General features: G+C 36.6%; 1 protein-coding gene across 1 annotated transcript in view; it reads right to left on the bottom strand.

Annotated features, from left to right (window-relative positions):
* The window catches only part of EYS (eyes shut homolog), an 874,211-nt gene extending 849,803 nt beyond the window's left edge, over nucleotides 1-24,408 (bottom strand). The window contains exons 1-2 of the mRNA XM_054197017.1: nucleotides 23,655-24,408; nucleotides 21,398-21,511 (exon numbers count right to left, since the gene is read on the bottom strand). Of these exons, the coding sequence (XP_054052992.1) occupies nucleotides 21,398-21,511; nucleotides 23,655-24,408 (868 nt within the window). The remainder of the gene's footprint in view (nucleotides 1-21,397; nucleotides 21,512-23,654) is intronic.
* Nucleotides 24,409-25,138: the final 730 nt, after the last annotated feature.

Genomic DNA, 25,138 nt, shown 5'->3' with positions numbered 1-25,138 from the left:
TATTACATGGTGTTAACAGGAGCACATTATACTGAAAATGTAATGCTACTTGGTGGAAAAAAATTGCATTGGAGGTCCTAAACTAAATAAAAAATCAAGCCAGAATGAGTAGTTCTTTCCTGGTTGTTTAGTTGCTATAAATGCAGGTGACTATCAGCCTTCCGTTGATAAATACAAGTTAAAGTTGCCTCATGGGAATACATGACTAAAAGGACTTCTTGGACTGCAGAGTCTGTTCTGGTCTGAGGTAAAACAGAACCAATTTTCTGTTCAGTAATTTTACTTTTCAGCTAAGCCTCTTCTACCTAACTGAACTCTCTGAAATTAATGGAGTATTTGCCAGACACTGTTCACTTCCAGAGAGGTAAAACCTGATTGTTTATAATTTATGCCAAGGAATGGTATGCAGAGAGGCTCCTGCTTATACTTATTGCTATAATAACCATGGTCAGCTAATTTCATTATATGCCCTGTTGGAGGGTCTGAAGCTGAAAAGCGTAGAGGGGTCACAGCTGTGGGGAGGGCGGACAGGACAGGTGACCCAAAACTGACCAACGGGGTATTCCATCCCATCTGCAACATGCTCAGTACAAAAGTTGAGGGATGAAAGGGGTCAACCTCTTTCTTCAATGCCTGAGAGGAGAAAGGAGGGAAAAAAGCAAGATCAAAAGACTGGACTTGAGGAGAGTAGACTCTGGGCTCTTCAAGGATCTGCTTGGAAAAGACCCATGGGATAAGGCCCTGAAGGGAAGAGAGGCCCAAGAAAGCTAGTCAATATTCAAGCATCACCTCTTCCACATTCAACTGTCGTCCCTCCCCATCAGCAGAAAGTCAGGCAAAAATGCCAGGAGGCCAGCATGGATGGACAAGGAGCTCCTTGCAAAACTCAAACATAAAAAGGAAGGATACAGAGGGTGGAACCAGGGACAGATAACCTGGGAGGAAGGAATACAGAGACACTGTCCAAGCACACCGAGACACAGTTAGGAAAGCCAAGGCCCAAATATAATTGAATGTGAGCAAAGGATATCAAAGGCAACAAGGTCTTCTGTAAGTGCATAGGTGACCAAAAATAAGAGTAGAGAATATGTGGGCCCACTACTGAATGGGGCAGGGGATGTGGTGACACTGGACATGGAAAAGTTTGAGGCATGTTTCTTCACTTTAGTGTTTGCTAACAAGAACATATTTCAGGAATCCCAAGCTCCGGAGGACAGGGCAAAAGTAAGCATCAAGGTGGAAGAGGATCAAGTCAGGGAATACTTAAGCAAACTGAACAAACAAAAGCCCACAGGTCCTGATTAGATGTGCCCATATGTGTTGGGAGCTCGCTGATGCCATTTTGAGGCCACTCTCAATAATCATGTCAATTGTGAGAAGTGCCTGAAGACTGAAGGAAAGAAAATGCTACTCCTATCTTCAAAAAGGATAAGAAGGAAGATGTGGGGAACTACAGGCTGGTCAACTTCACCTCGATCGGTATGAAGGTGATGGAGCAGCTAATTCTGGAAACCATTTCCAGGCACGTGAAGGACCAGAAGGTGATCAGGAGTAGCCAGCATAGATTCACAAAGGGGAAGTCATGCTTGACCAACCTGATAACCTTCTACAATGAAATTTCTAGCTTGGTAGATGAGGGGAGAGCAGTGTATGTTGTCTGCCTTGACATTAGCAAGGCTTTTGGCAGGATCTCCTGCAAGATCCTAATGAAAAAGCTGATGAAGTACAGGCTGGATAAGACAGTGAAGTGAAATGAAAATAGGATGAATGGCCAGGCTCAGAGGGAGATGATCCATGGCATGAAGTCTATTTGGTGGCCAGTAACCAACAGTGTACCACAGGGGTCAATAGTGTGTCCAGTCCTGTTTAACATCTTCACTAATGATCTGCCTGATGGGGAAGAGTGTACCCTCAGCAAGTTGGCAGAATTCTCCTTGTTATTGATAGAGCATCCTAACTGGTATATTTAGCAAATCTCATTACCACAGCTTTATTCTCTATACTCAAGTAATTAATGGTTTGTTGTTAAGTCACTGCTGATCATCTCTCATGCGTGTCTGCACACCTCCCTTCTGTAAGAACCAGTCTTTGTAGGTTTACATTTCCAGATGTAATCACCTTTCTACTTGGTTGTCTGATACAGATTTGCAAACCACAATGCTTTTGAATGTTTATAGATTAATATTTTATTTGATTGCTATGGCTTTTTCACCAGATTTTTGTACTATTAAGCAAGGCGGAGATTATACATTTTTCTATGAGAAGCTGCAGTAAAATCACTGTGGATATACAATAGTTCCTCATATTAACACTCATTTTTATTAATAGGTAAGCAGTCAGGTACTATGATTTCTATTGTTGTGCATAATTTTTTTGCTATTGTAGGTGCTATCGAAAAGCTTCCCTTTTCATGAAATCTGATTTTGGTTAATCAGTCACTTTGTGTTGATATGTCCTGCATATTATACTAGGATACATCAATGTATGCAAGTCATTCATGCATACAGAATTCCACTGTGGTTACATTTATCCAGTAAATAAGCAGGGATTTATGCATGGCACCTGAGATGTATTCTTGTCTCCCATAGTATCCTGATGAGTGACTTTGGAGCTTCAGTTACAGTCTCCTAGAATCTAGCTAACTTGTTATTTCAGTCATAAAGTCTTTGAAGAGAAGATATTTTTGCTTGCACAATCCTTAGTAAAACAATGACTGGAATTACAGCTAGAATTAATGTAAGGTACTGAACTGAAAAAAAAAAAAAAGAAACAGTATCTAGTATCTTCTCTTTTTTTTTTTCAATTTCATGGCATTCTGTCTTATTCTCTTTCTTTTTTCCTCCTCTGTATGGATTTCATAAGCCATTATTATCATACCACTCTGAAATAGTAACATCTGCTTTTTACTTTTGCTCATAAACAGTGGTTTTGATTTCAAACTATATTTTTTTTAAAATGTGTTCCTTGCTTAATGTTGAGAATTGTAAACAGTCTTCTGTTCAGTGGCAGTACCTTTACTCACCGTGTCACCTTTATTATTTTCTACAGTTTGTCCTCTAATTACTATTATTTTTAATATTTGCTTTGTCAGAGTTTGTGAGACTTCAGTATGCTGTCTATACTTAAGTTTTCATATCACCTTGTGGTTTTTTTCTCTCAGTAAGTGTAATATATAACTCTGTAAGTGAAATGGCACCACAGGCAGCACCAAAAAGAAATATTACATCTCTATGTTTTCATCAATATTAACCCAATATATTGCAATGTATGCTTTGTCTTCACCAATCCAACTGTGATTGCTAAATATGAATAATGACAGCCAAACCATGAGCAACCTGTTTGTTGTATTATCTACCTATCTGTCTATTCATCCATCACCTCGGTATCCAATCACTTCCATAAAAATGAATAGTGATATATTTTGTGGACTTAATGGAGCCTTTGGCACGTCTCCCATTTCAGACCCAGCATTGTGCTGGGGTAGAGCTCTTTTGTTCTTGGTATTTGCTGTGGTTTATGGTTAACAGAGAATGTCACATTTGAGCTACCCCTCATTCATCAGCCTCGTTGGCTACCCTAGACTCCCATGCATAACTGGTATTCCTCACACTCACTTTTGGCTTTTTGAAAAGCGTGGCTCTGTTTTTATTTCAACCACTTCCATTCCTCTTTTTTTTTTTTTTTTAATTATTTTATCTCTTCTTTTGTTTTCAGTTATTTTTTTCTTTAAATACTAATTACTAAATCTAAAATGTTTTTCTCTGATTCCTCATGTCTATTCAGTCTCTCAGCTGATACCACCTTCCAAGCCTATCTTCCAGAAGTCTCACAATCATTCAACTCATTTTTATAGAAACAAATCTCTTTTTCCTGTTTTTTCTTTTTCTGCCATTCCTCCACTATGTTCTCTTTTGTGGTCTCTCTCTTCGTCAGCTATACAAAAAGTTGTTATTAAGTCGTGGCTTTAAATCCTTCTAGTTCTTCATTGATTATACTTAAAATATGAAACTGAGCATAATGTAGCTGTACAGGGCTCTTAAGAAAACGCATGCTCTCTTCTGTTCCTATGGAAGGAAGTGGAAATGCTCTTGCTGCTTTACACTGCTTGTCATACTTCATATATATTTTATTAAATACAGATTATTATAGTGGTATGCTTTGCAGCTGTAAGAAGCAGCACGTACCTTTCCCTTAAGTAAATATTTTACAGAACACAGTATGTCATATTGTACAAATACTATTGATGATATTCCCTTTCATGATGCATCTAGCAGATGTTGAAACAATGAACTAAAATTAGCAATTAACTAAAATTAATGTCCAAACATTTTCTCATTCCCTGTTTCCCCATTTGTTTATACTGTTTGACTCATCCCCTTTTTCTTTGCTAATTAAATAAAAACCACAGAATTTCTCCATCGGATTTTATGCATTTAACTGAGACATGCAAGTTAGGAGCTTGCTTTTTATAGATATCTTTGTTGTCAGTGGAGAGACAGACAATTTTAGGGCAGACCAACTAAGATCAAAATATATGTCTCCACTGACTTCATATTATGATTGTGCTATAATCTGAAAAGAAGCACATTTAAAACTGTAACAAACATTGCAGTCAGATATTAATAATAATTGGTTGAGAAAGCGATATATATACAGTATTATGCTTTTAAACACCAGTGTTGTGCACTGTGAGCTACTGCAGACTAGACAGGTATGTAAAAGTGAATAATCACAAGACTGTAGCAGGGGTAGCAGAGGTTTTGAAAGTACAGAAACGTATCAAAGACTGCAGTGCAATGCACACAAATGGCCAATTACTGATATAAAATCATGTAACAAGCTCAGGAAGCTGCCCATAACTCATAGCATGCCTGGAAGTGCCTTTACAGTGTACATAAGAGTATGAAAAAGAACTGATTCTGCAGATGCCATGCTTCAGAATTGGGTATGCAGAGCTGATCACTCTGGTATCCTACAATGTATTGCTATATATCTAAGTATTGTTTTATTGTCATCAAAGGAAATTTTATTTAGAATTTGGTCTGAAGTTTTTCTGACTGTGTTTGATTGGTCTGGTTACCCCTATTTAATGACTGTTTATTTAAGCTAGATATTAACATTTGAGTTCAGTAGAGTGAAAATTATGCGGCTAATTCTACCTTCTTCAAAAGAACTACATGCATCTGGGGATTCTTTCATCTGTCATTGTCTTTTCTCAGTACACCAAAATTATTAATACACCTAAACTCGGTGCCCTTCAGGGTATTGTTGTTTTCATGGTACAACAGATAGAGACTTTACAACTCCTTGGGTTATTAGAAGGAAACTATATTATATTCAGATGAAGCCTTTTTGTTTATATTTTGTGTCTTCGTTCCTGACAGACCAAGGAAACATATAGGGTGTTTTTTGCTTGATTGGTTTTGGTTTTTAATTTGAAATAACGTTTAAGTAAGTAGGTTCTATTACTCCGTAGCAAATATACACGTTTGCAAAAAAACATGTAACTGTCTTCAGGTCCCTGCCTAACATATGAGTGCATTTCACTGAAATAATAGATTTATGTGTAATGCCTAACTTCAGAAAGGAAAGAAAGCAAAAGACAAAACAAAAAACTATAGATGAGTCAGTTTACTATCAGGCCTCAAAAAGTCTGGAACAAAGCAGAGATTAATACATTTCGGGTGGTCTAGACTAAGGAATGTCAGACTGAATAGAGTTATAACCATCTTGAGGTACATCAAAGACTTGCAAATACAGAATACAGTTCTGTTTGCTATGCTAAAGTCATAGCATTAAACATAACTTTGCAAAAAAGACTTAAATCAGTTATTAAGAAAACTTTTAACGATGTGAATACAACAGAATGGCTTGGGAGATTACCAAGTCTCTATCTTTGGAGATTTTTAGGAACATGCAAGAAAAAATATTGGTATGCACGATTGTGGTGGTTTAACCATGGCTAAAGGCACATGCCCACCCCGTTGCTTGCTCACTGCCTCTCCTCAAAAGGACAGGGCCAGAAAATAGGAAGAACAGGAATGAGAAAGCTTGTGGGTTGAGATAAGGACCGGCAGGTCACTTACCAACTACTGCGGTGGGCAAACCAGCCTCAACCTAGGGAAAATTAATTTAATTTATTAGTAATTAAAATAGGTTTAGGTGTTGAGAAACAAGGACAAACATTAAAACTACACCTTTCCTCCCCCCTTTTCCAGGCCCAACGTCATGCCACTCCAGACTCCTACACACTCTGCAGGGAAATACCTTCTCCACTGTGTCTCTCCACGGGCTGCAGGGGAATCTCTGCTCCGGCGCCTGAAGCACCGTCTCCCCTCTTTCTTCTCTGACCTTGGCATTCCTAGGGCTGTTTCTCATACATTTTTTTCCTTCACTCCTCTATGCCTGTGCAGCATTTTGCCCTTTCTTAAATACATTTCCCTCAGGGCAGCACCACCGTGGCTGCGGGGCTCAGCCGTGCCATGCAGTGGGTCTGCTGGAACCGGCTGGAACCGGCTGTGTCCAGCACGGGGCAGCCCCGGCCTCTCCCCACAGAGGCCGCCCTGCAGCCTCTACTGCCAACAGCTCGCAACAGATACCCTTATCACGACAAATATAGCTAAATCACCTAAAGGAAGCGAGTGGGTTCTAGATTACTTTTTGGTATCTTGCCCTCTTCTGTTTTTCTATGGTAATTTTAGAGCTTTTAAAATAATGATGGTATCAAGTAACAGCCCTTTCTTTTGCAAGTATGAAGACTCTTCGTAAAGATGTTATGTGTGAGTTATGTGAGAGTCTATTTGTCTATATTAAAAGCTGTAGTTGCATCACCTGCAGCACCATTATTCACACTCTTTTAGTTTTAAAAGGTTTACAAATGTTGATTTCATGTTTTCTGTCATACACAGAAACTAATACTGATCAGGTTAGGAACAATAATCACACAAGTTAATGATTTGTGCTTACATCTGAAAGGTCAATCAGTTTTGTTTGTACCTTTTCCATACTGCTATACATTTTAGCACTTTACAGATGCTGTTATTTTTCAGCCTGAATTTAGTACGTAAACATAATGTAAGGTTTCATCAAGAAGATTTGTTTTCCAGAAGACCATTTCGATGTGTTAACTGTATAGTCATCAAGAGTATTGAAATATTAACCATATTCTTCCACTTTTTCTTTTGAGAACTCATGGTAATATTTTACATAGTAAGGCCTTTGTCAACATGTACCTCTTTTAAATCACGTGAATAAAACTGTTTACAATTAGTTGTTGAAAGATATCATTTAAGTATGTAGTTTAATCCAAAGTGCATGGTCAACATCAAATGAAATAGCTCTTTCAGTACAGCGAATTTATTTTCTAAGTTGAAAAAGAAAAAGATATTTGCAGATCAAATTGCAAAAGAAGACGTGAGAAACATGGTGTGAGATTTTTAGATGATTTAAAGCACAAAGCAGTAAATGTGCCTGACCTTATTAGGTATATTAAATCTACTTTATCCCTTTCATAAAAAAAGACATTTTTTTCAAACTTGAATGCACTTCCTATGGAGTAATTCACAAGTGCAATATAAAGATAGGAAATTAACTAACCAGGTGTATAATTCTATGAAGTCATAATTAATGAAACTAAGACACCGGAATCATCACCAGTTGTTACATGTACTGAGATTCTTCAGCCACTTGTCTGACTGGGACTGTGGGTTTTTTAGAAATACAACTTATTGTCAGGCATACTGCGGATTGCAAATGATACCTCATTATACAGATCTTGAGATGTTACAGCAAAAGAAAATGAATGACAAAATGTTCTGATGAGCAGATGGGTAGCATTATCTTGTAGTCAGCTTTGATGCCATAGTGAGGCCTCTGAGCAATTGCCTAATCTTTTCTTCCTACCCTCCCTTATGCTGCTTCCTAAGTCATGAGCGTCTTCAGCCTGTTATTCCATCAAACACAGATGAGAGTCAGTGTGTCTTGCTTTTTAGTCCTGATGCCCGCCTACATTTTTCAAATGTTATAACCCACTTGGTTCATCCTCCAATGTAAATTTTCCTGGCTGTGTAAGACTGAAGTGTCATGGCTTTTGGATAGAACTTGCATCTGTGTTCTCTTGTGCATATTGTAGACTGTAGGCACACTCTCACTGTACCTTAGAGCTTCTATTATTATACTCATTGTCATAATATTATGTTTGTATTCCTTAAATAAAAACTACTGTAGACCCTGGACTCTACAATATTGGGTTCATTTTTCTCTCTATTCACAGCAATTATGTGAAGTACTTGAGGAAAATGCAGGCAGAAATTCAACATCCATCCTACAGAACCCACCTCTGCACTTATCTCCAAGCTTCTTTGGAAGAAATCTGTATCCTTAACACATCTCCTTAACAATTGTTTCCTACCATAATTGTTTTAAATAGAAAGTGAACTACAACTGCATTCAGATTATAATGAGCAGACAGATTTGTAAAGAGAAAATTGTTATGAGCAGCTATGTTAGGTTTCTGAAGAAAGCAATGGGACTGAGAAAGTGAAAAGAAAAAAAATTACTATGCCTTTGTATGCATACTACCTTTGAATATTTGTACAGAAATCCTCGAACACTGAGGCTATAAAAATCTCTAAATATCTTTGAACAAAATTTAGCAATATACTTTATGTGGTTTAAAACACAAACCCCTGTGGAAGCGTTTATTTTTCTCCAGAATTTTCACTTTTGCTACCTTAGTTGTCTTTACTTCATCCAGGGCAACTTTAAGACAAATCTTTCTACAGGATGCTTGATTGGGCTAAAAATTTGGTTAAATGACTAAGGTTAAGATAAGATAAACTGGAACTTCTGTCTTATAAAAATTTTCACAAGACTTAGTATCTGGTCCCATCAAATAAAGGCAAACCAAAAACAGATTCTGTGATAACTGATGTCGTATGCACATTCTGTCATGATATTTGGGGTTTTTCTGCTTGTGTGTTGATTTGTTTTTTTTTAATGCATTTATAATGCAGGACTACATCTGTAAAGCCAGACTTTACCTTGTACTAATTTGTAGGACATGGAAGGCAGGTAAAGACTGATTATGAAAGAGACCAATTATCTTTATACACAAATGTCTAAAAGGAACATCAACTTGACATAAATCAAGCTAAATTATATTCCTAGTAAAATTAAGCTTGTTGTAAAATCTATTTTAACTGAATCTCAATGAACAATTATTTTTGTAGTTCCTTTTATTATCTATACATAAAACTGTAATGTTTAACTTTTTCTAGAACTGGTGGGTTGTTTGTTGCTTTTTTTCCCCCCTTTCCATGGAAGACTAAGGGTTTGAGTCTTTCTTAGGGTTGAGTGCCAGGCCAACCCTAAAGAAAAATCAATAAAGACCACAGTAACTGGAATTCATGGAGAAGTGTGAACATGGCCGGTGCTCGTGGTCCAATCTCATCATACTCCCTCAGCACCTCATCTGTCTTATTAAGAATGTTACAGGAAACTTTAATTGTTCATAAATTTGACTAAACGTTTTTTGAGCCCATTGGTATTGCCTCCCTCTATAAACTTAAGTGACAAGAATATCCATCAAAATTCTCTGTATTCTTCTTGAGCTATGAAAAAAAAAAAAGCAGTAATTAATATATCACTGCATATCGGTTTCGCTTGTGAGAGAATGTGCCCTCCATCCTGTTCTCAATTCCATTTTTGATGAAGCCCAATAGTTTGTTGGCTTTTCTGGCTGCCACAGAACGCTGAGACAATGATTCCAGAAAATTTTCGATGATAACTCAAGGAGCACTAAATTGATTAAAGGATTGAAGCTTCATATGAGAGAAGGCTGAGAGAGCTGAGACTATTCAGCCTGAAAAAGAGAAGGCTCAGGAGGGATCTTATCAGTGTGTATAAATACCTGATGGGAGAGAACAAAGAAAAGGGAGCCAGACTCTTATCAGTAGTCACCACTGACAGAAAAAGAGGCAATGGGCACAAACTGAGGCACATGAAATTACATTTGAACACAAGAAAATGCTTTTTTACTATGAGGGTGGTCAAACCCTGGGGCAGGTTGCCCAGAGATGTTATAAAGTCCCCATCTGTGGGCATATTCAAAACCTGACTGGGCATGGTCCTGGGCAACCTTCTACAGCTGACCCTGCGTGAGCAGGGGCTTTGAAGCAGATGATCTCAAGGACGTCTTCCAACATCAACATTTCTGTGATTCTTCAACTTCTTTCCTGAGTTTTATCTGAAAAATCAGCTTCATTTGGAGCTGTTTTCAATCATTTTAGCCTAGAATTATTGTCCATTACTTATCCACACTGAAGCTCATCAGTTTTTTTTTCTGCCCACTTTTGTGCAGTCCTCTGTGGGTTCTTCATTTTTGGCATGCCATATGGCTACCTGAAAGAGCACGATTTTATCTGCAGACTTGGAGATATCACTGTTCATTCCTGGTCATTGGTCATTGTTGAAAATGCTGAATAAAATCAGACATGGTGTTAGTCTTCAGGTAATGTATGACTGACCTCTCTCTGTCCTGGAATAATGAACATTAACTCATACCATTTGCTTCCTGTTCTTTAACTGGCTTTTAACAATTTCCTCCAGTTCCACATAACTTTGTTGCTGTTGTTATTTGGGGTTTTGTTGTTTTTTTTTTTTGCAAATTCAGAAGTATTATGTCCACTGGATTTAATGAGAAGCTCACAGAATTTCAGCAGGTAAGTGAGGCAGAATTTGCTTTTAGAGAAGCCATGCTGACTGTAATAACATCCATATTTGTTGTGTGCTCAGTAGTCTAATTTTTTTCACAGAGCTATTGAAAACGATATTTTTAGTACTACACCAACGCTTGAAGGCTGTGATATTAAACTAGTTTGTTTGAATTATTTCCAAACCTTTACCCTATGGCCAACCCGAAACCAATCACTCCCCTTAAGTTTCTTTTTCTTTTTTTTTTTTCTCTAGCTCTACTTTCCTTCACTACTCAGTAACAACTCAAACTCTTCTGTGTGTTCTCTCTAATCTATGTTACTTACCCCTTCCATATCACTACATCTATCTCTTACCAGTCTTCCATGTTATACTCCATATCTTGTAAGTCAGCACTGAACATGGATTTTAATCTCCTTCCTGATCTGTTACTCCATACTTAATTTCGTACCAGTCTTCACTTACTGGAAAGTTACTTTTAGACATGTGGCATGGCACAAATCTGCTCTTCTGTTTCGCAGGCCCGTAATGATCCATTTCCCAGTGACTCCTGCTGCCAACGGTACCAGCTGTTCTCTATTCATGATCGGTCATTTTAGGCCTGGCGGAGAGGGAGGAAGTTCCTGGACCCACAGGTAAACCCAACCCTTCTGCTTCACACCTGTACTCTGGAACTGATGTGTTCATGGTTCTGATGTCTCTAATGAGGATAGGCTAATATAAGAAAACTTGTATTTGAGGGCAAATTATATCTTATCTCTCGTTACTGACATATTAAATTTACCTCCCTTGAGGCAGAGGGGATTACAGAAATTTGGTAAAACATATCTTTTGTAATTCTGCGTATAAAGGTTTTGGGGGATTTTTCTCTATAATGTGATTTACAGCTGGGAAACTCAAAATGAAAATTTAAACCTATAATCCTAAAAATGCTTTTAGCTAAAAATATATTTTAGGCTACTATGGAGAATTTTATGTGACTTTGCACAGAGCATACACGTTCTTATAAAGTGAAATGGTTAATTCATCATTACAATAGATTCTTAGAATGAAAATATTTTTTGAAGATTATATCTCCTTTTCCAAGATTTTAATCTTTAAAAAGTGAACTATTAAATATTCATACTTCTATAAAATTATAAATTCAACTATGAACTATTTCAGCCACAGTTGCAGTAATGTCAGAATATTACTATGCTAGTATGCAGACACTTGAACAAAAACCATGAAAATTCAATGTATGGAGAGGGTTTTTTAATAAAGAATGTTAACCGTGTCCACATTGCAACGTGGGAAAGGTGGAAATGAAAGCTTATTTCCTTGTAAAATTCTAGGTATTTTGAATATAGTATTTAAGAAGAGAGCAAGCATGACAACATTCTTGCTTTCATTAATACACTTAGGTGTATTATCTAAGTTTAGATATCTATGACACAAGAAAGTACATGTGAACTAAATATCTAGAAATTTCTTATAATTAGGTGTTAGGGTTTAGGTTAAGACCAATTGTTCTAAGGAAATTGCTCTGGGGAAATAATTTTTTTAGCCTGTAGAAGGATGCCACGGGTAAATTAATCTCTCAGGTTAAGACACCCAAATTTACATAATTGTGTGGTTACATGGTTAAGTAGATGAATGCATGCGTGCCTGTGGCTCTCATGTTCCCACTATTTTCAGTTGTGAAGCAGCTAATACCAGTCAGTGGAGCTTAGAGAGTGATTCAGCTAACACTAAACATTGTGCACTTGGTTGATTAAATCTCTTAGCTCCATTTTGTGTTGATTAGATACTCATTGACTGCAATAGGAACTTGGACACTTAGCTCTTATACCAACATGTAAACACTTACATTTAAGGATTTTAACTTCGTGGATGTCTAGCTGAGACACAAACCAATGCCAGGGAGAGATGAATCTCCAGAGCCTTGCAAATTCAAACTTGGTATTGATGACAAAATTTTGCATGGGAGACCATGATACGGGTTTACAGGCTCAGCCATTCTGCTAAAAGTGCATATGTTAATAATAACTGAATCGCTTTTGTTCACTGAGGATCTGACTAAGAACACCAGCTGCTCTCAAAGGATAAGCTCTTGCCATCCCTACTCATGTAAGGTTAAGTCAGTTGGTGTGTCATACAAACAGGGAACACACATGAGCATTTGACATCAGAGCCCAGGGTCTTGAGTTGTTCAGTCTCCTGACCCAAGTGTGTCTTCTCCCAGATGTTATTAGAGGATGAAATATCATCCTTTCTCAAACATAAAACATTTGAGATGTGTAAGGAGGAGAAGAGCTGCAAGAAGTTGTTTTTTTCTTACTGCTAGTTGCACTCAGTGTGTTCTGTGCCTCAAATAAGCGCAGTACTAACAGACTTTTTCAGCTACCCGAAGGAGTTTGGAGAAAACTAGCAAACTTAAAGGTCATAAAGAGGATAAAGGATAGATAAATTTGCGTATTTCACTTTCACGGACATTCATACACTAGAGTTTCAGCCACTTTACTCTTTAATATCTATTACAGATTATTTCTAATTCCATGTTCAGTGCTACCAGTTTTTCTTAGCTGATAACATCTATAAATATAGAACAATTTTTCTCACTACCTTTTGCAAGCTCATGTGCAGGCATTATTTTGCTATTCTTGAAGAGCTGTAAAAAAAATTAAAAAATAGAAATTACAGGAATACAAAGTAATTTAAGAATTACTAGTGAACATCTCTAGTGAAGGACAGTTATCCAAAGAGTGAAGAGACCTTCTGTCTGTAAGGTGATGGAAAAGATTTTGTTGATTGACAGCCTGATTATACCTGATAATATTAATAAATATTTAAATTCTATCATCTAATTTCTGCACAGGATGGTAATGTAGTAAGGAAATAAAGGGAGCTCATGGGATAGAATAAAGAATTGTATTAATATAGTGGAAGTTCTGTCACCTCACAACAAACTAATTCATTAAAGTGTATAGTGTGATTACTTTGGTGACTTAATTTAGTTAAGATTTAGCAAGAATTACATTGCTTCTCCAACTATTAAAAAACCCACAATCACTTATTTAAAAATAAATTAATAGAACTAATAAAAAATGTTATTCATTTAGAAATTCATTGTGGAGTATGATATTAATAATCTTGTAGGGAAAAAAGTCCTTCCCTGAAGAACAATATGTCAGAAAATTATTCATTTACAGGAAATGAACCAAACTGTCACATAAGCTACTGTAAATAACATGGGTGGTCTTATATCTGCCTTGTAAAAAGTATCTTCTACAGGCTCAGGCTGATATGTTCTATGGACACTAACATATAGCCTAAATATGGTTGGATCTTGGCTATTAATGAATTTTGAGACAGTAATAAAAAGTAACTTTACTTTTTTTTTTTTTTTGCTTTAAAATAAAGTAGCTATTAAATCAGTTCTTCTGTTTTTTATTTTGTGGGGAACATTTTACTTGTACAAAAATAGTAAATAAAATTTCAAATCATGATGTCAGGGTAAAAAACTTCTTACAAGCCCAGGTTATTAAATAAAAAATGGAAGTGATAAATAAACTCCTTTTCATCCAAATTTTTAAGACGACACTGCTACCAATATTGAAAAACAATGTGCTTTTGCAACACTGAAAATACAAGGAAAAAAACATTTCCTGATTTGAGTAATCTTTTAGTATTCTGCCCTACATTTTGTCATCCAAAGTGTTTACTTCATCACAGCTCAAGCATACATCCCCAAAGCATGTTATAAGCAATATACTTAAAATCTGTACAACACCCACGAATGTTTGCACATTGTCATGTGTTTCCAAGTTATTTTAGAGCTGACAGTCTCACTTCTTTTATAATAGCGCAATTTCCACTTTTTACTGTAGAACTAAGTATTGTTATTCAATTCATGGTCAGTAATCTTTCCCAATTTTTTTTAATAATTTGTTACAATTAATTTGTTAAAGACTTACTAGCCATATTGGATTAGAGTGTCAGTGAAATGTACAATTTACTCTCCAAGGTCTTGATTTACATTTAACTTTGGGAAAGGTAACTGAAATTCGCCTTGACATAACATTAATAATAGGTAAAATTGAGTGCAAGTTCGCTAACTCCTTTAAAAGGATCACTGAGCTTCTCAGCATTTGAAGCTACTTCATTTAGTAATTAACAGTAAACTAGAAGAAGCATACATGTCTGGTGTTGTCCCAGAGTAATTATACTTGTGTATTGTAAAGTGCTATCAGACATATATTCAATCATTATACTTGTTGAGTATACTTAATGTTGAGTTGATATACTCAACAAAACTCAACAAATATGAAAGCTGTTATAAATAAGTGATGGTTTTTTATCAATAAAAGCAAAAAAATAAATTGGGTGGTTATCAAAACGCATATCAAACTATTATCAAAAGGCATATTATCAAAACGCATAGGAAGTTTTAAAAAAGAGACTACTGAAGTAGTCATGAAATCATGCCAGCCAGGACAGTACATTTAAGAAAACTTAAAGCTACTAGGTTAGACAAGCTAATTCATTTCATTTGGTGTAGTTCCGACAAGTCTTTGTTGTGTATACATCTTTATTACTTGCTAAGATAGATTGATCTGTATCGTATTTGTAGGAGTAAATTATAGCTATTTGTACTAGGGTGATAACTCTAGCAGTCAAGTGACAATTGCCTAAACTACTTTAACCTCAAAAGACATATGAAAAGTCCTGTCACATATTCTCATCATCTAACTTAAGGGCATTTACCTTAACTCTTAAACTAGAATATTCCTTTATTGCTGAACTAGTCTCTTCAGGGCCTTGGTTGCCTGAATCACTCTCCAGAAACGTAAGTCCCTAGAAAACACAGTCTTAATGAAAGTAGCCTAATCGAACATGATGTGAATGAAATGTGAACTTGCTGACTTTAAATTTAGAACAGTTACTAAAGAAGCATGTATAGTATCTGAATCAGAGAACAGGGAGATGAGCTTTGCATTTTTATTTTCACATCGGGGTCCTCTGTGGCTGACAGATATTATGGTCTCTGGCGTAGAATAGGTATCTGGTCTGGAGAAGAACTGAGTCTCTTAATCATCGATCGGTTTCACCTGTCAATAAGTTGCTTCACTTGGATACACAGAAAGTGAGGACAAGTACTGCCCGTGGACCATGGTGAAATTACAGTGTAACACAGCGGCTAATGAATGGTAGTTTATGACAGAGGTTAAATGCAACAAAGGACACTGAGGAAGACTGAAACTCTAACTTTGAAATTTCTACTTTAAATTGTTTTAAAAGCAGGTTAAAAATAATCTGTAGAAAGGGCAAAGAAAAAAAAAAAGCTGGTATTCTCTCACAGAAAGCATTTCATAATAAAAGATAAATATTTTTCAAGACCTGAATTGTGGGAGAGGTGCAAACTCTTACTCTGGACATGCTGTCACAGATTTTACAGTACTTTTGAAACAAGCATGAAATATACATGCAGTGATGGGATTAAGAAAAAACACCATAACTTCATTAAAACCTCAAATGCAACATGCATTTTCTTCGTTAACATTAAAAGAACTATGGCCATTTCAGTGTCATTCATAAAAATGGCCCAAAACCTTGACCATACTTTCTTCATTCTAGTGACACCGAACAGTGATCAGGGAATATTTCACAGGATGTTTCTACAACTAAGGATCATAATGTCATAATTTACAGCTTTATCTAAGGAAAATGTCATCCTTGACAAACTGTTTTATTAAGCCACAGTCAATCAGTTAAAAACAAAACAAAACCCAACGAAACAAATCACAAATGAGATTAAAATAGCCTGGAAATCTCTAATTTCCACCTTCTCTTCCCCATTCCTGCATCACTGTAGCTATCACCCCTGCTCCCTAGAGAAACACTAAAAAACAGATTCCGTAGTAGGAATATCTTCAGGCTGACCTTTGTGCTGACCTGACAGTGCAAGGGCTCAGGATTTGTCTGGTTTGTTTTAACCCCTGCTCTTGGGCCCAGTGACTGCTGCCTTCCCTGCTACAGCTTCAGTTCTGGGAATGGCCCCTGGGGAGGGGTGACCCCAACCCCACCTCAGTCACTGCCTGACAAACCATAGTGCAAAACCAGGGGGCAGCTGGGGACCTCTGCCGGGCTCCAGCTGGTAGCCTGGGAGAAGGAAGCAGATAATGATATGAAAACATGTAAAAGTAGCCTGAGATGAACCCTTGACTGACAGGTGAGAAACTTCCAGCATGAATGTCACACTCCTCCAGGCAAAGACCTCAGGATGCTGATGACTTGCTGCAAGTCTTGCCCCCTCTTCTTGAGGGAGAATGATGTATTACTCTGGGGACCAAGAGGAGCAACGGAAAGTTGAGCATAATACCAAAGTGAAAAACAGATAGTAGGAAGGTAATTTTGCATAATATTTTCAGGGGCGTTATTATTAATAAGGCTTTGGGTATTAATTTGTGCTCTGAGTGTTAGTAATGGAAAATTGAACTGTTAGGCTGCTAAAACACTAATTGTACAAACAATAAATTCTTCTCTCTACATATACATATATATAGTGAAGTCCTTCTACAATTATGACCTTTTTCAAAGTACTCCGGCTGTAATTCACTGATTAAGTGAACAGAACATTTTAAACTAAAGCACCTGGATGATGGAGCTCTAGTAAAGTGGCTCCAAGCAAAACCGCCTCATTCTTATAGTATCTCCTGTCCCACAAGTGAGGAAGGAACTCATTATGGCCTGTAAAGAGGCTAATTGGACTATTGGGAAAGGCAGGAAATGTAGGTCTCCCTTACAGGAAAATGTGAAAAAAACGCAATAATCTTAAGTGCTCTACAGAGGGTTGGTTTTATTCACTTCTCTTACCTCCCATCTTCCCACATAAGGAGTAAAAAGCCCCCCAGATTCAATAAAACATATTCAAATGGAAAAATACTGCTCCTAATGCACCGAACACTAAGGTAAGCACACTAAGCATTACCATTACAGAAGTATTCAAGGTATTGCTATTTCCTGTAGGTTTTGAATGAGTCACATTAATTTTCTGTGCATCTTCAGAACAGGACCACAACATCCATCAGAATTTCTGAGACATCCTCTTTGTTAGATGTATAAAAGGCATTTCCTCTGGTGGACTCTGGGGCCTGAGGAGCCTCCTTCCCAGCTGCTGGAGCCCAGTCCAGTGCACCCAGAGACCTGGGAGTCCCTCTGTCCTAGGCCAATGAATGCAGCTCTTGTTTTACTGTTTGCAGCCTCAAGCAGCAGCAAAGATGAACATGTATGCCAGAGATGCACACATGCAGAGGACCCTAACACAGACAGCTACACAGCCTGCCCACAGACAGGCACTGGCTTTAGCAACACACATATATAACACTACCAGAACCCACATAAAACCTATGCACGAACAGCCAAATCCTAGTTTTCTTCTCCGACTGATCAGGACTGAAGCTTGCTAGTAAAAAAACACAGGCCCTTACTCTCTAGGTCAAAAGGACAGACACATTTGTGGACCCCTTGAATAGTAGTGTAGGATGTCAGCTTATCTGATATTGATGCCCAGATCCCAGGCCTCCTACTCACCAGATAGTCCAGCTTGATGTCTGCTAATGAATTACACATGTACATGCATGCATGTGCGTATACACACATGTGCACATATGCACACACACCAGGTTAGAGAAAAATATAAACATTCTGGTCTTCACAGTGGCCCGTGCCCAGGCACACAGGCCCTATCGCTCTTGGTCCTCTCTCCCCTTGCTGATGCTGGGACTCTCACCTGCTTCAGTTGGCACCAAGCACGGAAGCCACCATCACCCAAGGTCGGATGCCAGACACTACATTCACTCAGTGCAGACACACACTTCTAGGGTCTTTGGTCTCTCTTCAGGTGCTTATGCTGAGAACCTTAGTCAGTCCAGCTGCCAGCACCACAGACATTAGGACCACTATCACCAGTGGTTTAACTCCAATTGCAGACCCCGTCAGTCACTCTCATCTCTCCAGTTTCTGGCATCTAGACTTTACAGCACTCACAGATGGGGAGAGAGTGAGATTACATGGAAAGAGAATTAAGAAAACATTTAACGAGAAGAACGGATAGACTACAGATATTTGGTGCAGGGCTCAGTCAGACAAGCATACTGACCCACAACTGCTCACACACTACCAGCCTATTTTATAGGTCCTTCCTCTCTCTGCCCACCCTGTCCTTGTTTCACCCAAATTCCCTTCCTCTGAATATTCCTTAACAAGTCGAAGGGTGCAAATTCTGGTATGAATTGACATATTCAATCATAAGAATAATGGCATGCCTAATGTTAGCTGTTTGTTATTAAGTTGTGTTAAAAATGTTCTGTCAGGAAAGAGTGAAGAGAGTTTTGAGAGCTCAGTCAATGAACTAAACAATTAATAAAAACCAAAACCACATAACTGACATAAACATATGCACTGCTATTTCAATAGATCCATTCTGTCATTGTGAACACAACAACTTGGACAATTTTCAATTTTACTTATTTTCAATAAATATTTGTAAATAATAATCTTAATTATAAATATGAAATAATTTTATCATAATTTTATTTACACCTCATCAATTTACAGTGATAAGGATATGTCATACTTTCATTCAGATCACGTGAACTAGTTACTGCCAGTGTCTTACCTCATTTTGGAAAAAAGGTATGTCAAAGTTTATCAAATCTTAAACATCATTTGCACATTTGGTATTATGTTTGTGTTTTCTGTGCACAAGTTCAGTATCAAAACAGAGGAATGTTTTGAATTTGTTGATGACCTCACACACTTAGAATAGCATTTGAGATACAAGATTCATAATTGCACAACTCATCTTGTCTGAGAACACAATACAGCCATGATTGAATATCAATAGAAAAATATCTGTTTTCATAGAAAAATGTCTGTTTTCACAGAAAAATGTCTGTTTTCACATGGGTTGTTTTTTTTAGGTAACTATTCTTGAAATTGCCTTAGTGCAAACACTTTTACACAGGATCATAGAAAGAAATGTAGACTTAAACCAACCACATTTGGTCAGAAAATAATTGGAAAATGATACTGTATGTCAGTCAATCAGTCCTGTTGCAAGGTATGCTGATGTAATACATACTTTCCTGTTACAGCAGAACCTGAGGCAATTTATATAAGAGCAGGAAAAAAGAGGTAAATTCATGAAAGTCTGCCTTCTCCTCCCATGATACTTATTATGTTTTTTTCACACTCATACTCTCCTTTTCTCTTTTGCAATCCTTACCAGCTACCTGAAGAATAGATTGCAATGGTTGCTTCCATCTGCTAGACTTGAGTGTATTGAACTGTTTTCATGTCATTATGGGTTTGGGTTTACTGTATCTGGAAGGGTGTTCTTCCTGCCTTCTCCCCTCCTATCCCTCATTAGGTCAAAACTGCAAGGATACAGAAGATTTTTGTGGGGAAATTTCAAAAGCAGTGTGTCCTCACAATTTGAGTGAAAGGGATGACAGTAAGTGTTCTAAAAAGATATAGACCATGTGTGTGGGAAAAGCTAGTTCTAGAGAACCGTACTAATGGACTTTCCTCCTTTGAAAAAACAGGGGTTTTTTTCAGTTTTCTCAGAATGGCACTAACCATGATGCAGTGAAGCAAAGGGAGGAAAAGGAGAGTAATACAAAACAGATTTATTTGGAATTAGGTTTGTCTATATGACTTTTAAAAATATAGTTCTACACAGACTTAAATAAAATGGTAAAAAGAATGTTCAGTCTTTTACTATGAAAATAAATATTGGCTCTTGGATCCCTCTAACTCCCTTATGCTTTTTTCTTCTTTTTTTTGTTCTTTTAACTTTGCATCTCAATGTAATGATTTGTTTATATTCTATGATTCTCAGGGATAACTGATGCTTCCAAAAAACAGACATTTTAAAAAGTTTTACTTTCCTTGGATATTCAAGTGCTAGTTTTATACTTAGATCATTCTTAAAGAATGTTCTTCTGAGTATTGCTACTTCTTTTTTACACAGTAAATCTCTGCTGTGAAGTACAAGAATGAATAGTGATTTAAGTTTGGCTGCTATTCTGACCCCCAAGAAAAACTGTTTACAATAGGATGTCTTTAGATACATTTTCTGATTCAAGCTTTTCTCATGAAAGCATCTTTTTGTCCAATATATCATAAGTAAACTGATTAATTTCTGAGTTGGGTTTTTTTTTTAATCAACACACTACTAAATCATGAGATTATTGACTCTTTAAATTATTTCTATCTTATTTTTCCAGCACATCTATTAAGAGGATGCTGAAATTATGAATAGAGGTGTCATGATCATTCTAAATCATCCAGCAAGAGCTTCTGATGCTATGCTTGCGAAACCTGTATTTCAGAACCAGAGTTAGTGATTATGATTCTTCCTTTGTCATACTGCCAATAGGAGAAAGGTACTCATGGATGGAATCCAATTATGAAAAGCCTCTATCATTTATACCATTTTACTTTAGTACATGAGCATCTTAGAACAGACATAAGGAAGTCTGATTTCTTCATTTTACAAAACCTGTTTAAAAACATCTGAGGAAAGTGCAAACTGTGCAACAATCATCTAAAATAACTCTTTAAGTAAAGTAAAAGTTCACACCGTTATGATAACACAGGAAACCATTATTATAAGACAGGAAACAAAGATGTTTCTTACCTGTAAAGCCCTTGTCACATTCACAAAGAAATGTATTTGGAGTAACATTGCTGCAGTTACCATTGAAACACATATGTGGCTGGCACTGTCCAACTATTTCTGTACAATTTTTACCTATTTAAAAGGGATAATAGGAACATTGAACTTTAGTAAATACTTATATTTTTTCCTGAAATTTAAAATTTATATGTAAAATAAAACATATTTAATAGGTAGGCGGATGATTAGATAGGTAATTTTACTAATGTTGGTTGCTAGTTTTCAGCAAAATTACTGAAGTCCTAAAGCAAGGCAGAAAGATATTCAGCTGCTGTAATATGAGCTACGGTGCTCAACCTTATCTGTCATACAGTTACAAATTCACTTATAGCTTAAAATGCAGAAATGCTATTAGTACTGTAGTATTTGTTTCTTTATAACATGAATCTACCTTACAGTTCCTTCCAGCATTGTGAACAAAAGATGTTCTCATGTGGAGTCCAATTTGACTGAATTTTTCTTAATATGCAGCTTTCTGGAAATTACAATTCCAATTATAAGTTGTTTATGTTATTACAGCATATGGGTCTAAATACCATATAATTATGCTTGTCACTTGAATTGTTGCTATGAAATTATTCACACTTCAACAACTTCTCAAATTTCTAATAGACTTCATATTATGGGAGGCACTTTTTTTCTCCCTTACTTTTGTATAGCCACATCCATTATATATGATGGTTTAATCTCCTCGTCCTTCTTGTGTACATACAGCTTATTTACTGGATGAATATTGCCAGTACAAAATTGTGGCATTAGCCAACGCTTTCCCATATAGGCTAACAGAATATTTTAAGCATCGCTTATTGATTACTTATGATGATTATTTTCAACAGAATTGCTTGAGAATCTCTCCATTACTTTGAATTAAAGTAGTACCAGATACTATTCGATATTATTATTTTCAAAGCATTTTACACAGCCCGCAGAAATCATAAAAGAAATAGAAAACATACTGCATACCATCAACATTTTCCACTCTCTTACTAAACTTTGAATAACTATAAAAATATTTTTCTCATAACATTGACTTATTCATACCTGCGTGATTTCTATTTGCAAATGCATTAGTAACTAAATTATTATGCAGCTTGAAAAGCAATTAAAAATAAATTACAGCAAACTTTATGCAACATAACCTTCATTTCTGTATTCTATGAACCTCACTCATTCCTGACTCATCAGCTGTGTTTTATAACATAGCATCACTATTGAGAGAGCACAAAAGTGTGGTCCATCAAAGGAACATTGCTAGTATTCTGCTACATAAGTACAGAAGGAACTACAACAATCCTTTCTGTGATGCGAATGAATATTTCTGGTACTTTCTAAAGGATTTCCAAACTCCATTGCTCTGAACGCAGGAATAATATACCCATAATTTCCTTCATCCTCTTTTCTTTCTCCACAAATGGAGATAACGTTTAGGTAGGAATGTATCTAAGTATGCTGTACTCTCTGGCAGTCCAATTCCAAACCCAGATTAAATTTCTTCAATGGGTTTTAGGTAAGTACTGCAATATTTCCTAGATAGAATTAGGTAAGTTTATTCATTTGTGAAATATTTCATTTGTATGTTTAGCAAACTCCTTTGGAAAGGATCTTTACAGCACAACACAATCTGGAAGAAGACAGTATGTATTTTGTTTTACTTGCTCTTCTAATTAAATGTTTGACTCTTCAATTAAAAACAAATTTTGATTTTAAAAAATTCTCTAGTGTAATTTAAAAGGTCTTTAAACTGAAAAGGGAAGTTTTGTGACAGGTTGGAAAAAACTGTTCCTTTCAACAAAACCACTTGCTGTTTTTCAGCAGTTTGCTTAATTAAGTATTTTTTGGGAGCTTACTCCAAATGATTTATGTTCTTTGGTGTAATAACTTTGAAGTGCGAACAAAGAAACAAAGAAAACAGTTACTTCTGTAAGTTCACAAGTACTTACCAATGTCTCATGCTTAAGTGGGAAAGAAGTGTGATTAGAACTTATTCTGGTTTTCCCCACAATGTGCACATGAATGTAAGCAAGTATAAACTGTCTTCAGAAGACTGCACAGTCTCCCAGAAGTGACTACATGTAAAAGAGATAGTGCAGGTGTGGTAGTGGCAATGGACAATCAAATGATACAAAAACCTTGCTAATGATGTCCTCACTGTTTTACTATCCATTAAAGAAAATGTATGATCTATGTAACATTTATTCCTAGAGGGTAAAAGAAATACCTGAAAATTTTGGAGGACATGTGCATTCATAAGAATCTCCAGAAAGTTCTGATTTTGCAGTGCAGGATGCATTGTTGTGGCAAGGTTTAGTGGAGCACATATCAAACTTCTGGCAGAATCTTCCAGAATACTGTGAGAAACAATGGCAATTATATGCTTTTTCCCAAATGTGGCTTAGACATTTTCCATGCCCAGAGCATAATGGTGCATTTGGAGACTGTTGGCAAAACTGCTGCTTCACGGTTATATTTAGACGAAGGCCCATGCTGCACAATAGCGGGCCTCTCTTATGAAGCTCTGCAAAGTAATGAGTTCCAACACCAAGCCAGTTAGGGTCAACTTGGTGCAGTCCTCTTATCTGGCAAACAAAAATCAACCCCTTTTGAAGAAAACCAGCTTTAGGGCAGTTAATAAATTCTTCCTTGGAGACATTTACCAAATTCATTCCATAGGACTGAAAGGATGGCTCAGAGGAGATGAAGAGACTATCACCTAATTGAAGCTGTAAGGGGCATATCTGAGGGATACTGAGATTTTGTTCTTCCGAGATTTCCCCAGTTATAGTTTTATTCATATTCCAGCATTCGGTGTAAAAGTCTGAGCAGATGTTTTCCCTTGGTGTCCATTTTACTACACTAGGTTTTGGTTCCAGTCGCCATTCAGCAGTCATTTGCCTCTCACATATTACCTGCCCATTTACAATCCATAGTTGAAGAAAGCAGGCTAACATGTGAACTGCTGATTTCGTAGTCATTGTTTCATCTGGCAAATGGGAATTGTCTTTCACACCTGCTTCATTACTGAGGGTAGCTTCATAACAATTGTTCCTTAAGGTTATTCTGTATTTTCCATGGCAGCCTAGAATTCAGACAGAGAAAAACATATTTGTTTTCACACGAAATACAGTTGAATATCAATGCCTCACTACAAAAATAGAAAATACACAACAAAGCAAGTACTCTGAAAACCAAAGTTCCTTAGTCATATGCTTGAGGTTTTTGGTGTATCACAATCAAAGCCAGAAGCCTACAGAGTCCTCCAGGACCATTTAATTTATAGAAAAGTGTGTTTTGGCCCTTCAATATATCCAGCAATTTTCATTGCATGGAGATGAGTGATTACAGAACAGAAAGAAAATCAAAATAAGATAATGAAGCTTATTTTTGGAAGCCTTTTTTTTCTCAGTACATTTATCTTACACTTCAAGGTAGTGGCCTGTAAATTAACATTTACAAATGAGACAATTATTGTAAAGAATAAAGTGTATCTTATAAGGGAAGCCATTTAATAAAAATAAACAACAGCACTTATATTTTGAAAATTCTTTACATTTTTTTAATTTCTACACAGCACGTGTATTGACATGGGGATGTGTATATTTCTATACCTACATACCTACATACACCTGCTCTGTCTCTAAAGTGCATGCGGATTATGATATCACTTTAATTACATGGTTTAATTAAATGTCTTCCTCTTCCCCC

This window comes from Rissa tridactyla, chromosome 3 (genome assembly GCF_028500815.1).
Source record: "Rissa tridactyla isolate bRisTri1 chromosome 3, bRisTri1.patW.cur.20221130, whole genome shotgun sequence".
NCBI classification, from domain to species: domain Eukaryota; kingdom Metazoa; phylum Chordata; class Aves; order Charadriiformes; family Laridae; genus Rissa; species Rissa tridactyla.
Note: the sequence above shows the minus strand (reverse complement) of the source record. Positions and strands in the feature narration are given on the sequence as shown.